At 43.8% G+C, this 14,343-nt stretch overlaps 1 protein-coding gene across 1 annotated transcript in view; it reads right to left on the minus strand.

The window, feature by feature from the left end:
* The window catches only part of LOC144510450 (alpha-N-acetylgalactosaminidase-like), a 43,789-nt gene that overhangs the window by 12,700 nt on the left and 16,746 nt on the right, over positions 1 to 14,343 (minus strand). Inside the window, exons 4-6 of the mRNA XM_078239893.1 lie at positions 11,778 to 11,955; positions 7,238 to 7,412; positions 2,552 to 2,729 (exon numbers count right to left, since the gene is read on the minus strand). Of these exons, the coding sequence (XP_078096019.1) occupies positions 2,552 to 2,729; positions 7,238 to 7,412; positions 11,778 to 11,955 (531 nt within the window). The remainder of the gene's footprint in view (positions 1 to 2,551; positions 2,730 to 7,237; positions 7,413 to 11,777; positions 11,956 to 14,343) is intronic.

Genomic DNA, 14,343 nt, shown 5'->3' on the forward strand with positions numbered 1-14,343 from the left:
AACTGCCCTCGGGCAACTAGGGATGGGCAATAAATGCTGGCCAACCAGCGACGCCCATGTCCCATGAATGAATAAAACAAAACATTCCAAATAAGACAAAATTGATACAATAATAAATTGGAATATTGATTCATACTGACAGGATAATTAGAAAATTGTGTTTTTTTTCTATAACTTTGAGTTTGAGAATTAAATTTGTACTGTTAAAATTCTGGATTTTTGATCGACAAGGGAGTTAATGGTTATGGAGGCAGACAGGAAAATGGAACTGAGATCACAATCAGATCAACCATGTATTAGTATTCTCTGGAGTTTAGGAAAATGAAGTGTACAAGATTCTTACAGTGTACGACAGGGTTGATGCAAGGATGTTTTTCCTGGCTGGGGGGAGCGGTCTAGAACCAGGTGTCACAGTTTCAAATAAAAGATTTAGGAATCAAATGAGGAGGGATTTCTTTAATCTGAAGGTGGTGAATCTTTGGAATTCTCTATTCCAGAGGATTGTAGGGGCTTAGTTCATGACAAAGAACAAAGAACAAAGAAAATTACAGCACAGGAACAGGCCCATCGGCCCTCCAAGCCTGCGCTGACCGACTTAACTAAAACCCCCTACCCTTCTGGGGATCATATCCCTCTATCTCCATCCTATTCATTTACTTGTCAAGGCGCTCCTTAAAAGTCACTACCGTACCCGCTTCCACTACCTCCCCAAGCAACGAGTTCCAGGCACCCACTACTCTTTCTGTAAAAAATCTGCCTCATACATCTCCTTCAAACCTTGCCCCTCGCACCTTAAACCTGTGTCCCCTAGTAATTGACTCTTCCACCCTGGGAAAAAGCTTCTGACTATCCACTCTGTCCATGCCTCTCATAATCTTGTAGACTTCTATCAGGTCTCCCCTCAACCTCCGTCGCTCCAGTGAGAACAAACCAAGTTTCTCTAACCTCTCCTCATAGCTAATGCCCTCCATACCAGGCAACATCCTGGTAAATCTTTTCTGTACCCTCTCCAAAGCCTCCACATCCTTCTGGTAGTGTGGCGACCAGAATTGAACACTATATTTCAAGTGCGGCCTAACTAAGGTTCTATAAAGCTGCAACATGATTTGCCAATTTTTAAACTCAATACCCCGGCCGATGAAGGCAAGCATGCCATATGCCTTCTTGACTCTCTTCTCCACGTGCATTGCCACTTTCAATGACCTGTGTACCTGTACATCCAGATCCCTTTGCCAATCAATACTCTTAAGGGTTCTGCCATTTACTGTATATTTCCTATCTGTATTAGACCTTCCAAAATGCATTTTCTCACATTTGTCCGGATTAAACTCCATCTGCCATCTCTCCGCCCAAGTCTCCAACTGATCCATATCCTGCTGTAACCTCTGATGGTCCTCATCGCTATCCGCAAATCCACCAACCTTTGTGTCGTCCGTAAACCTACTAATCAATCCAGTTACATTTTCCTCCAAACCATTTATATATATTACAAACAGCAAAGGTCCCAGCACTGATCCCTGAGGAACACCACTTGTCACAGCATTCAGAAACGCACCCTTCCACTGCTATCCTCTGTCTTCTTTGACCGAGCCAATGCTCAATGCCAAGGTCGATAGATTTCTAGATACCAGTGACATCAAATCCCCCCCCAGTGAGTGATAAATGGTGGGGAAGACTTCTTTTGAATTCATTTGTGGGACATGGGCGTCGCTGGCTGGCCTGCATTTATTGCCCATCCCTAGTTGCCCAAGCGCAGTTGAGAGTCAACCACATTGCTGTGGCTCTGGTGTCACATGTAGGGCAGACTAAGTAAGGACGGCATATTTCGTTCCCTAAAGGGAACCAGATGGGTCTTTCCAGCAATCGACAATGGTTTCATGGTCATCAGTAGATTCTTAATTCCAGATATTTTTATTGAATTCAAATTCCACCATCTGCTGTGGCAGGATTCAAATCCTGGTCTCCAGAACATTAGCTGAGTTTCTGGGTTAATAGTCTAGCGAAAATACCACTAGACCATCACCTCCCCAAGACTGGAGGGGCCGAATGGACTACTCTTGGCCTATGTTCCTATGATCTTATCGAATGGGGGAATAGTCTCACTTCTGTCCCTGAGTTTAAAGTTTAAAGTTTATTTATTAGTCACACGTAAGCTTACATTAACACTGCAATGAAGTTATTGTGAAAATCCCTTAGTCGACATACTCCGACGTCTGTTCTGGTATACTGAGGGAGAATTTAGCATGGCCAATGCACCCAACCAGCACGTCTTTCGGACTGTAGGAGGAAACCAGTGCACCCAGAGGAAACCCACGCAGACATGGGGAGAACGTGCAAACTCCACACAGTCACCCAAGCTGGGAATCGAACCCAGGTCCCTGGCGCTGTGAGGCACCACGCCATGCTACAATGAACCAGTGAATTAATTAGTTCTGTTCGTGTCCATGGATAAATGTTGTATTCAATAGTCTCTAACCCAGCGTTTTCCATGTGTTCAACAAGATCAATTAAGTGCCACGTTACTATTACACAATCTTAAGAGAGGTGGTACCTATTGCTTTCTCAGTGGAGTTGGAATTGCAACCATCAAACTTCAACATGTCGATTTCCCACTCTGCAAATGTCTTGGCGTCAATGTCAACATTTTCCAATGTGGTGCCGGGAAACCCACCACACGTCGCAATACCAAGGTCCCCATAAATCCCGAGCTTCAGCCCTTTGGAATGAACCTAGCATAAACAATGCAGGTCAAGAAGTAAGTAGAACAGGAACAAAAGAACAAAGAACAATACAGCACAGGAACAGGCCCTTCGGCCCTCCAAGCCCGCGCCGCTCCCCGGTCCAGGATTGAATCCTGAATCCAGGATCCCCGCCCAATTTTCCAGCCTATCTACATCCTAATATCCTATCCACCGAGCTGTCCCTCACAGCTACGATGCTTTGTTCATCACAACCTATTAACTCACCCCCACCCCCCCATTCCAGACCATGTGATCTCCAGGGAGAGGCGAAAACCCAGAGTGAAAACCCCAGGGCCAATATGGGGAAAAAAAATCTGGGAAATTCCTCTCCGACCCCCTGTGGCGATCAAAACGAGTCCAGGAGATCACACTGGCCCTGATCAGAAAATGCTTCCCAACCCTAGTCATTTCCACTTCCACGAACACCATATGAATTCCCTGCCCCCGAGACAGGTTCCCAACTATCCGCAGTCTCGCTCTGTACTGGCACCAGCAAGATGATCATAGAATGAAGCCTTGAAACGAGAAACAAAGAACAATTAGCCCGCGCCGCTCCCTGGTCCAAACTAGACCACTCTTTTGTATCCCTCCATTCCCACTCTGTTCATATAGCTGTCTAGATAAGTCTTAAACGTTCCCAGTGTGTCCGCCTCCACCACCTTGCCCGGCAACACATTCCAGGCCCCCACGACCCTCTGTGTAAAATATGTCCTTCTGATATCTGTGTTAAACCTCCCCCCCTTCACCTTGAACCTATGACCCCTCGTGAACGTCACCACCGACCCGGGGAAAAGCTTCCCACCGTTCACCCTATCTATGCCTTTCATAATTTTATACACTATATAGTTGGAACTGTCAAGACAAAGCACGAGTAAACATGTCACTGTGTAGAGTCCTATTTGCATATTCATAGTTAGAAGATTTCTACATACTTCAGTCGCCACTTCAGTGGCAGTATAGTATAGAACCATAGAATCCCTACAGTGCAAAAGGAGGACATTCGGCCCATCGAGCCTGCACCAAACAGAATCCCACCCTGGCCCTACTCCCACAAACCCACACATTTACCCTGCTAATCTCCTTGACGCTAGGGCCAACTTAGTATGGCCAATCAACCTAACCCACACATCTTTGGACTGTGGAAGGAAATCGGAGCACCCGGAGGAAACCCACACAGACACAGGGAGAAAGTGCGAACTCCGCACAGACAGTGACCGGAGGCCGGAATTGAACCCGGGTCCCTGGCGCTGTGAGGCAGCAGTGCTAACCACTGTGCCACCATGCGACCCCTATCAATGCAGGTTTAAAAATCATTCTCACTGTGGCTCCTTATTTTCGTTCTGAATGTTTCCCAAATAATTGGGGGCTAAGTACATGTTCACAATGATGTTTGTATCAAATATCTTGTGGAGTGAATGGATAAATCTCAGCATATTACAATGGACCGGTGTCACAAATGGTTGATAGCTATTAACCAAAAGCCGCACCTCATCCTTAGCTGGCGTCAGAAGGAAAGCAAAAGCAATGGCTGGAATTTGAAGCTGTAATCATAGTGAAACTGCCATCACCCGCAGTCAGTTCAGGGAATCCACATATGGGCAAATGTGGAAACCCACACAATGTTGTTACTGATATCCTGTCCCCACATAGAGTGTGCTGTTGCAGCCTTCACAGATTCAATCAACACAGAATCACTGATTTGATTTGAGTTCCCACTTTGTATGCATTAATTTCCTTGTAAAATCTAATGAAAATATTGAGCCTGGTTCAATCGGAAGTAACTGATTTGTAACAATGCACTTACTCCTGATCAACATCTCTGGCCCTGAAAACTAATTTCATAAGTGTGGAGTCCTGTTCCCTTTGAAAAATATCAAAAGTTGCATGATATTTTTTAAATGCTTTTTTAAAAAATTGATGATATTCCATCTTTTCTCTTAATCTCATGTATATGTTCCATTTTTTCTCTCTTTCTGTACAAGGATGACAATTTAAGTTATATTCCACGCTTTTTACTTCCAACTGTGCTGTCTGTGAGAATTCTGCCATGTGATTGGTTCATCAGCCTGCCTGCAATCTTCCCTGTTGCCCGATGCCACAGCTCCGCTATGAGTGGCACCAAGTGACGTTGAAATAGGGAAAGGCTATGTTCTAGAGCCTGCTAAACATTTGTGGGCATTTATTTTTCCAAAGTCAGGGATGGCTGTGTTCCTTCACCGCTGACTGAAATATCTGAACCAATTAAAATTAACCCCAACAACAATATGTTAAAAAAAAGCAAATTGAGGCATTTGCCCATAAATATATTCATGAAATCCAAAATTTTTATCAATTGAAAGTGTCTTTTAATAGATTTCAATTGACTGTAATGGAAATACAACAGTTTTCTGTTTATCATGCATTTTAATGCCTTTAATATGTTGTATTGCTCAGACCCCATATTACTACAATATTGAAATTACAATCACAAATGTCTAAAAGGAACAAGATACTGGATCCTGAATGTAAGAAATTGATTAAAATCAGGTAGATCCCAAAATGGGGGTTGGGGCCAATTGACTTGCCAAACTTGATGGGCCAAATGGCCTCTTTCTGCACCGTAGGATTCTATGATTCTATGATTCTATGAAATTTACAAGAATGGTTCCAGGAAAGAGGAATATCAGTGTAATAAGTCCTCTGAGGGCACAAGTCCCTTCACCAAAATCCCTTAATTTACAAGTCTGACAACAGCATACAGAGTTTTTTCAGTTCGCAGTGTACACTCGGTGTTCCAGAGGAACTGACACGCCTGGTTAAGTTCAAAGCAAGAGGCTCCCTGACTGGCCCATCAATTTGGTCCTTAATCGAGGAGTTCATATTTTGACAGGCCCATTTCAATTGCCTGATTAAAGTCGTTATCACAGTAAGAAGTTTAACAACACCAGGTTAAAGTCCAACAGGTTTATTTGGTAGCAAAAGCCACACAAGCTTTCGAGGCTCTGAGCCCCTTCTTCAGGTGAGTGGGAATTCTGTTCACAAACAGAACTTATAAGACACAGACTCAATTTACATGAATAATGGTTGGAATGCGAATACTTACAACTAATCCAGTCTTTAAGAAACAAAACAATGGGAGTGGAGAGAGCATCAAGACAGGCTAAAAAGATGTGTATTGTCTTCGCGACACACGACAGCGCAGAGTCGCGGAGCAGAAACTGATAGCCAAGTTCCGCACACACAAGGACGGCCTCAACCGGGATATTGGGTTTATGTCACACTATTTCACATAAATATTTCTGCTTTTTTCCTCCTGAGTCTTTATCATGCGATCCTAGAATCAGAATTTATGTCACACTATTTGTAACTCCCACAGTTGCGTGGACCTGCAGAGTTTCACTGGCTGTCTTGTCTGGAGACAATACACATCTTTTTAGCCTGTCTTGATGCTCTCTCCACTCCCATTGTTTTGTTTCTTAAAGACTGGATTAGTTGTAAGTATTCGCATTCCAACCATTATTCATGTAAATTGAGTCTGTGTCTTATAAGTTCTGTTTGTGAACAGAATTCCCACTCACCTGAAGAAGGGGCTCAGAGCCTCGAAAGCTTGTGTGGCTTTTGCTACCAAATAAACCTGTTGGACTTTAACCTGGTGTTGTTAAACTTCTTACTGTGTTTACCCCAGTCCAACGCCGGCATCTCCACATCATAAAGTCGTTATGGTCAGTTATGAGGTTAGATTGGAGAGGGTGGGACTGTTCCTCTTGGAGAGAATGAGGCTAAGAGGAGATTTGATAGAGATGTCCAAAATCAGGAGGGGGCTGGACAAAGCAGATAGGGAGAAACCATACCCACTCGTGAAAGGATCAAGCACGAGAGGGCACAGATTTGCAAAAAAAAAAACAAATGTGATGTGAGAGAAAATATTTTCACACATTTGGGTCTGGAATGTTCTGCCTGGAAGTGCGATGGAGGCTGGTTCAATCGGGGCATTCAAGAGGGCACGAGATGGTTATTTGAATAGAAACAATGTGCAGGGGTACAGGGAAAAGGCAGGGGAACGGCACTAAGACTTCATGCTCACTTGGACAGCCAGTGTAGACACGATGGGCTGAATGGCCTCCTTCTGCACCGTAAAAAGTTGCTGATTCTGTGAAGTTACCATTCAGGAAAACTTCCCCCATTGTTACAATAATTCCTGACACAGCAAGAGTTCCCAATGGCCCAGGTTCCAATTTCTCCTCTATTTTTGCCCCTCCATAAACAAGATGGAAATAGCCCTCTCAGCTATTTGCCAGGTCTCTGGTCTTGGTGAACATCATTTCAATGCATTATGCAATCAGTTGCTGCAAGCCCATTAAACTTGCAGTTACCTGGTCCACCTATCCATTCAGTCAATGCTGCACGTCTGTCACATCAGATATCAAGGTCATAGAAATTGTTAAAAATCTCTAGGTTATGTGATATCCTTATCATGTTCAAATAATGTCCTTCTGAAATTTGAAAGCATTACTCACATAATCAGCCAGTGCTTTAATGCCATTTGGGAATCGTACTGGGTCTGGCTGAATCTTCCCATTCGCGTCTCTCATCATTGCTGACCAACAATCATCAATGTTTACATATTGGTATCCCAGATCCTTCCAGCCATCCTCTACTAGTTTGTCTGCCATCGACCTAAACAATCCTTCGCTGTTATGGTGAAAAGCCAAGAAGATGATTGCTCCATCAAATTGGTTCATTTACAGTTGGCAATTTTAGTTATTTATTATTAACTATGTACTCAAATATTAGGAACATTACTAGACTGCCTAATAAAATAAGTCCCAGTGTGCATCTGCTGATGACATGAAACAATGTCTTAGGGATTCTCTTGCGATGACCCAGATCTCCTATTCCCAAGTAGTGGTCTTCTCCAGGTTTATACTATATCATAGAATCCCTACCGTGCAGAAGGAGGCCATTTGGCCCATTGAGTCTGCACCAACAACAATCCCACCCAGGTCCCATCCCCGTAATCCCACATATTTATCCCACTAACCTATGCATCCCAGGACACCAAGGGGCAATTTATCATGGCCAAAGCACCTAACTCACACATCTTTGGAGTGTGGAAGGATACCGGAGCACCCGACGGAAACCCACGCAGACAAATAGGGGAGAACTTGCAAACTCCACACAGACAGTGACCCAAGCCGGGAATCGAACCCAGGTCCCTGGAGCTGTGAGGCAGCAGTGCTAACCACTGTGCTACCATGCTGCCCATATAAAGATGATGGTCAAATTCTCTGACCATTCAGACCCCACTGCCGCTGCAAGTGCAAACGGAGAATTTAGCGCACAGCCAAATCTCCATTCACTGCAGCAGAACTGGAGAATCCCAGTTGCGGGTGAGGTTGGAGAATTCTGGCCAAATATGAATTGAGTTGCCTCCCTGAAGAAAAGAGGGAGTAAAGTTCATAAGATAGCACACGGCCAACATCTGATATCTAATGCTTAAATACAATATCAGAGTGTGTTGCAATACCGTACTCAGAGGATACCACAAGCTGATTGAACTGCTATCCAAATGACAAAATGCATTGTTGCCTGGAAATACATTCTGAGCTCTGTGTTCCCAAGTATGTTTAGCAAAGCATGTCTAATTTTGAATGAGTATCGAGTGAACTTAAACAGTAGATTGTCTAAAACAGGCACCATCATTGTATCAGCTCATTTATACTGGAATTAAATAGATTGCTATTCTAACAAATATTAAAGGAAAGTAACTTGGTCAATGCAAATTGCAACATCCTTTGACCCAGAAACAGTAGACTAAGGACATTTTGCAATTTCTTAAAAATATCTGTGGGATCTGGAACTGTTCTGATTTGATTTGATTTGTTATTGTCACATGTATTAACATACAGTGAAAAGTGTTGTTTCTTGTGCGCTGTACAGACAAAACATACTGTTCATAGAGTACATAGGGGAGCAGCAAAGAAGAGGATGCAGAATGTAGCGTTACAGTCACAGATAGGGTGTAGTGAAAGATCAACTTAATATATGGTAAGACCATTCAGAAGTCTGACGGCAGCAGGGAAGAATGTTTGAAAATAATTTTAAGAGTTGGCATTAATTGTAAAGGAATCGATTTTAATTTTATTGGATAATAAAAAATATTGGTGCATGTGATTGGTGCCCCTTCATCTGGAAGTAATACCAACAGGAAGGAAGTTAAGAGACAGAAGCCATGTGTATCCAGACACAAAGGAGAGCTGCAAGCAGAGGAGATGGAGAGTGAAGGCAATCGATGCACAGATACAGGCACCATGAGAAAGCAGACAGACACGGAAAAGGGAAAACAGAATTCTTGTCAGGAGAAGCCGGCAAAGCTATCTAAAGGTCAGTTTTCAGTTTGACAGTAAGAAGCAAATGTAGGATTTCAGAAGAATTTGGGGAAGCAATGTGTGAGTGAGCTAAAGAGGGACTGAAGCAGTGTGAATAGCTAAGGCATGCAAAAGAGCTGAGAGCTTGTAGAAGAGAACTTGATCATGAACCTGGTATTGTTGGCTAGTTGGTCAAAAACTGTTTTGGAAAAGCAATGTCATCACGGTTAATATGGCAGCAGGGGCCTGACAGCTCTCTGTCTGTCTGCCAAACTCCTGCCTTTACAATTGCGCATGTACAGCATCAGAGGTCTGCCCATGTAGCTCCCTCTACAGGCTGGCTGGGGAATTAAGCCCAGTCCACTGCCTCCAGCAGCCAGAAAAGGTCCACACCATTTTTTTCAATGACTAAATGATTGGGTGTGAAAACCCGCCCAAAAGACGGACCAGGAACTCTCCCATTTTTACGCTGGCTGGACACTGAGAATCATCCTCGTAAAATTTCACCCACCATAGGTACCAGGAGGTTAGTTAGAGAGCATTGGAGCTGGACATTTTCGGAGCCGTGGTGTAAATGATTTTTAAAATTCATTCGTGGGACATGGGTGTCGCTGGCCAGCCAACATTTATTGCCCATCCCCAGTTGCCCTTGAGAAGGTGGTGGTGAGCTGCCTTCTTGAATCGCTGCAGTCCACGTGCTGTGGGTTGACCCACAATGCCGTTAGGGAGGGAATTCCAGGATTTTGACTCAGCGACTGCGAAGGAACGGCGATATATTTCCAAGTCAGGATTGTTTGTGGTTATGTGAGACATATCTTAGTTGCATTGATGACTTAAAATGAAATATACTTTTTGTACTTGAAGCACCGTTTGCCTATTGATTCATGTTCAATTCAAATCAGTTCTGATTTATGTTAAAGTAAAAGTTACAAAACTGAAATCTTGTTGCTAATTTATCGTTTGATAAATTTAGTTATATTTGTCCACAGTTCCTTCATGGGGATCTTACTAACAAAGAACAAGAACAAAGACAATTACAGCACACAACAGGCCCTTCGGCCCTCCAAGCCTGCACCGACCATGCTGCCCGTCTAAACTAAAAAACCCTACCCTTTCAGGGACTCAATTCCCATCCTATTCATGTATTTGTCCAGACGCCCGTTAAAAGTCACTATTGTATCTGCTTCCACTACCTCCCTCGGCAGCGAGTTCCAGGCACCCACCACCCTCTGTGTAAAAAACCTTGCCCCTCGCACCTTAAACATATGCCCCCTAATAATTGACTCTTCCACTCTGTCGATGCCCCTCATAATCTTGTAGACTTCTATCAGGTCTCCCCTTAACATTATGGGTGTCATGGTGGCACAGTGGTTAGCACTGCTGCCCCACAGCGCCAGGGGGGAACACTTACAACCCTCTGAAAGAAAACATTTTTCCTCGTCTGTTTTAAATGAATGACCCCTTATTTTTTATTATTATAACAGTGACTCCTAGTTCTAGGTTCTCCCACAAGAGGAAACATCCTTTCCCCTCACTGACCTAATTCTGTGTGACATTATATTGTAGAATTACAGGTTCAAAGTGTCAGTTCACTTGGCTCATTTTTTATAAAAATTATTCTTTTATGGGATGTGGGCATTGCTGGCTGGGCCAGAATTTATTGCCCATCCCTCATTGCCCTTAGACTGAATGGCTTGCTAGGCCATTTCCAAGGGCACGTTGTTGTAAGGTCTGAAATCAGGTGGAAAGGTGATGGCATAGTGGTATTGTCACTGGGCTAACAATCCAGGAACCCAGGTTCCAATCAGTCTGAGGATAACCATAAAACCATTGTCAAATGTCATAAAAACCCATCTGTTTTTAGGGAAGGAAATCTGCCATCCTTACTTGGTCTGGCCTACATGTGACTCCAGACCCACAGCAATGTTAACTCTGAAATTACTGGGATGGAGTACCACACACAATTTAAAGATTTTTTTGCGAAGAGTGGGGAGACGCTAAGGGCGGGATTTTCCGGCTGTGCTCGCCCCAAAGCCGGAAGATCCCTTCCCAGGCCAACGGACCTTTACATGATCCGTGTCCCACTCGCTACAATTTTTGTGGCGAACAGGACGGGAGAATTCTGCCCCGAGTGAGGGGAAAATTATTTTTGCTTTAAAAGCCCTTTTCACAGTCTGAAGCAAGAGAAGTTAATTTGGAGAACTGGTGATATGGGGCGACAATGGCCTAGTGGTATTATCGCTAGACTATTAATCCAGAAATTCAGCTAATGTTCTGGGGACCCAGGTTCGAATCCCGCCACGGCAGATGGTGGAATTTGAATTCAATAAAAAAAATATCTGGAAGTAAGAATCTACTGATGACCATGAAACCATTGTCGATTGTCGGAAAAACCTATCTGGTTCACTAATGTCCTTTAGAGTGGGAAATCTGCTGTCCCTACCTGGTCTGCCCTACATGTGACTCCAGAGCCACAGCAATGTGGTTGACTCTCAACTTCCCTTGGGCAACTAGGGATGGGCAAAAAATGCTGGTCAGCCAGCGACGCCCATGGCTCATGAATAGATAATCTGAATGACTAGATGGAGGGTGGAATGGCTTAAAATGGGAGGAAAACTAGAAAAAATAATAAGATAATGAAAGAAGTCACAAAATTTACTGATATCTAGGTGATACATAAAATACATACTTAATGCAGTCGTCAGGGTACTCGTTGCAATCTGTGGTACATCTGAAACGTTCCCAGGCTATCCAGCCCATTGGGGGAGTTCTCGCCAAACCATTATCCAGGGCCTGGCACGGTCCAGGTAGAATGGGTAGGAAGGTTATGAAGAGAGAAAGTACTCTGCAATGCATTAAGAACCTTGCTGGGAGAGAAAATGACATTTTAGCCACATCACTTTTAGTATCCATTAATAGGCAGTTATATTGGTTTATTTATTAAATCTGAGCCTATGATAATTAAAAGAACATAAGTTGAGATAAGTCACCTCAAACAACTTTCTGAAATGTGTAACTAAAGATGTATTCCAATCTTCTAATGGTTCATGCAAACCCGAAATCTAGCGTACTTTACTTCAATGTTTCTTCATTTATTTACAGGAAGTAGTCTCACAACACCAGGCTAAAGTCCAACGGATTTATCTGGAATCACGAGCTTTCGGAGTGCTGCTCCTTCATCAGGTGAGTCTAATTCTGCACCCTCTCCTTTCCTTCCCTCACCTGATGAAGGAGCAGCGCTCCGAAAGTTCGTGATTCCAAATAAACCTGTTGGACTTTAACCTGGTGTTGTGAGACTTCTTACTGTGTTTACCCCAGTCCAATGCCGGCATCTCCACATCATGGCTTTCATTTATTTAAGCATAGGTTTTTAAAAAATTTTTACTGTTTCTCATGTCCTTCCAAGACTGTCAACAAAAAACTCACATGTCCTCGAAGCACAGAATCAACCATCCTTACCCTCCCTCTCGACCCCACCAAATAACAAGTTGCTCCAGTTATAGGAGATTTAAAAATCTTTAATGAGATTATTTTTGTCTCCTGCTCACCAGAGCACATATTTTATTCCTCACAGCAATTCAACATTTTCTGGCTGATTAGGTCAAATGTTGGTCACTTAGAAGCCTTCCTGATGCTTTAATAACAGTATTAACAATACTACAGAGATTAACCTGTGGGCAAAGAATGCAACAAACCTCCAACTAACCAGCGTCGTGTTCCCTGTCCAAGTTCCTGAGGTGCTCGCACCCTGGTCCAATTTGATCACAGTCCTTAGAAGCAACAAACAAAGAAATACTTATGGTCAGATTGCAAACCAAAATGTAGACTGCAGTGTTTGTCTTGACCAAAATGCTTTGCGTAGCACTAAGATGGCTTCATTTCAACTGATAACTGAGGGGAATGGACTCCAAACTCTTTAGTCTCTACATTGGTCAAGGGGAGATGGTGGTGTAGTGGTATTGTCGCTGGACTCATAATCCAGCGACCCAGGGTAACGCTCTGGTTCAAATCCCACCACGGCCGATGGTGAAATTGGAATTCAATATAAAATCTGGATTTAAAAGTCTACTGGTGACTGTGAAACCATTGTCAATTGTCGCAAAAACCTATCTGGTTCACTAATGCCCGTTAGGGAAGGGAATCTGCCATCCTTACCCGGTCTGGCCTACACTTGACTCCAGAGCCCCAGCAATGTGGAATGCCTTCAGGGATGGGTAATAAACGCTGGCCTGGCTAGTGATGCCCACATCCCATGAAAAAATATAGAATTCAGCCACCTGCCTCCCCGGCCAGGTAGAAAAATCCATTTTCTCCGAATACCATTTAACCCCCAGGAAGTAAACCAGTTTTAGGCTTGGTTGCACTTGGCTTGCAAGGTGATTAATTGAAATTAGATCTGTCAGTGTCTATATTTTGCTAAAGTTGATTTTCGTCTGTTGAACGCGTGGAGAGGTTAGAAATATAAGAAGTTTCCTTTATCCAATTCCTTTGGTGTGTGTAATGACCTCAGCCAGGCCCATAGAATCATAGAATCCCTACAGTGCAAAAGACGACCATTCGACCCATCGAGTCTGTACCGACCACAATCCCACCTAGGCCCCATTTCCGTGACCCCACACATTTACCCTGCTGATCCCCCTGACACTAGGGTCAATTTATCATGGCCAATCCACCTAACCTGCACATCTTTGGATTGTGGGAGGAAACTGGAACACCCGGAGGAAACCCACACAGACACGGGGAGAACGTGCAGACTCCACACAGACAGTGACCCGAGGCCGGAATTGAACACAAATCCCTGGCGCTGTGATGCAGCAGTGCTAACCACTGTGCTGCATCATGAGGTGGGCCTCTTGGAGTATGAGCTCCCTGATTGAGTCACTGTCTGTGTGGAGTCTGCACATTCTCCCCGTGTCTGCGTGGGTTTCCTCTGGGTGCTCCGGTTTCCTCCTACAGTCCAAAAGGCATGCTGGTTAGGGTGCATTGGCCATGCTAAATTCTCCCTCAGTGTACCCGAACAGGTGCCAGAGTGTGGCAACTAGGGTACCTTCACAGTAACTTCATTGCAGTGTTAATGTAAGCCGACTTGTGACACCAATAAATAAATTTATCAGGAACTTTATGCGACTCACTTTAGCTTAACCTGAAGGAAGGGACAGAGAACGCAGCAGGAAACTGGTTTATGATGTCATTTTCTCATTGTGATATCATGAGTGGAAATTTTATTTAATTCCCTTTATGATAAAGGCAAAGCT

Source organism: Mustelus asterias, chromosome 23, assembly GCF_964213995.1.
Source record: "Mustelus asterias chromosome 23, sMusAst1.hap1.1, whole genome shotgun sequence".
NCBI classification, from domain to species: domain Eukaryota; kingdom Metazoa; phylum Chordata; class Chondrichthyes; order Carcharhiniformes; family Triakidae; genus Mustelus; species Mustelus asterias.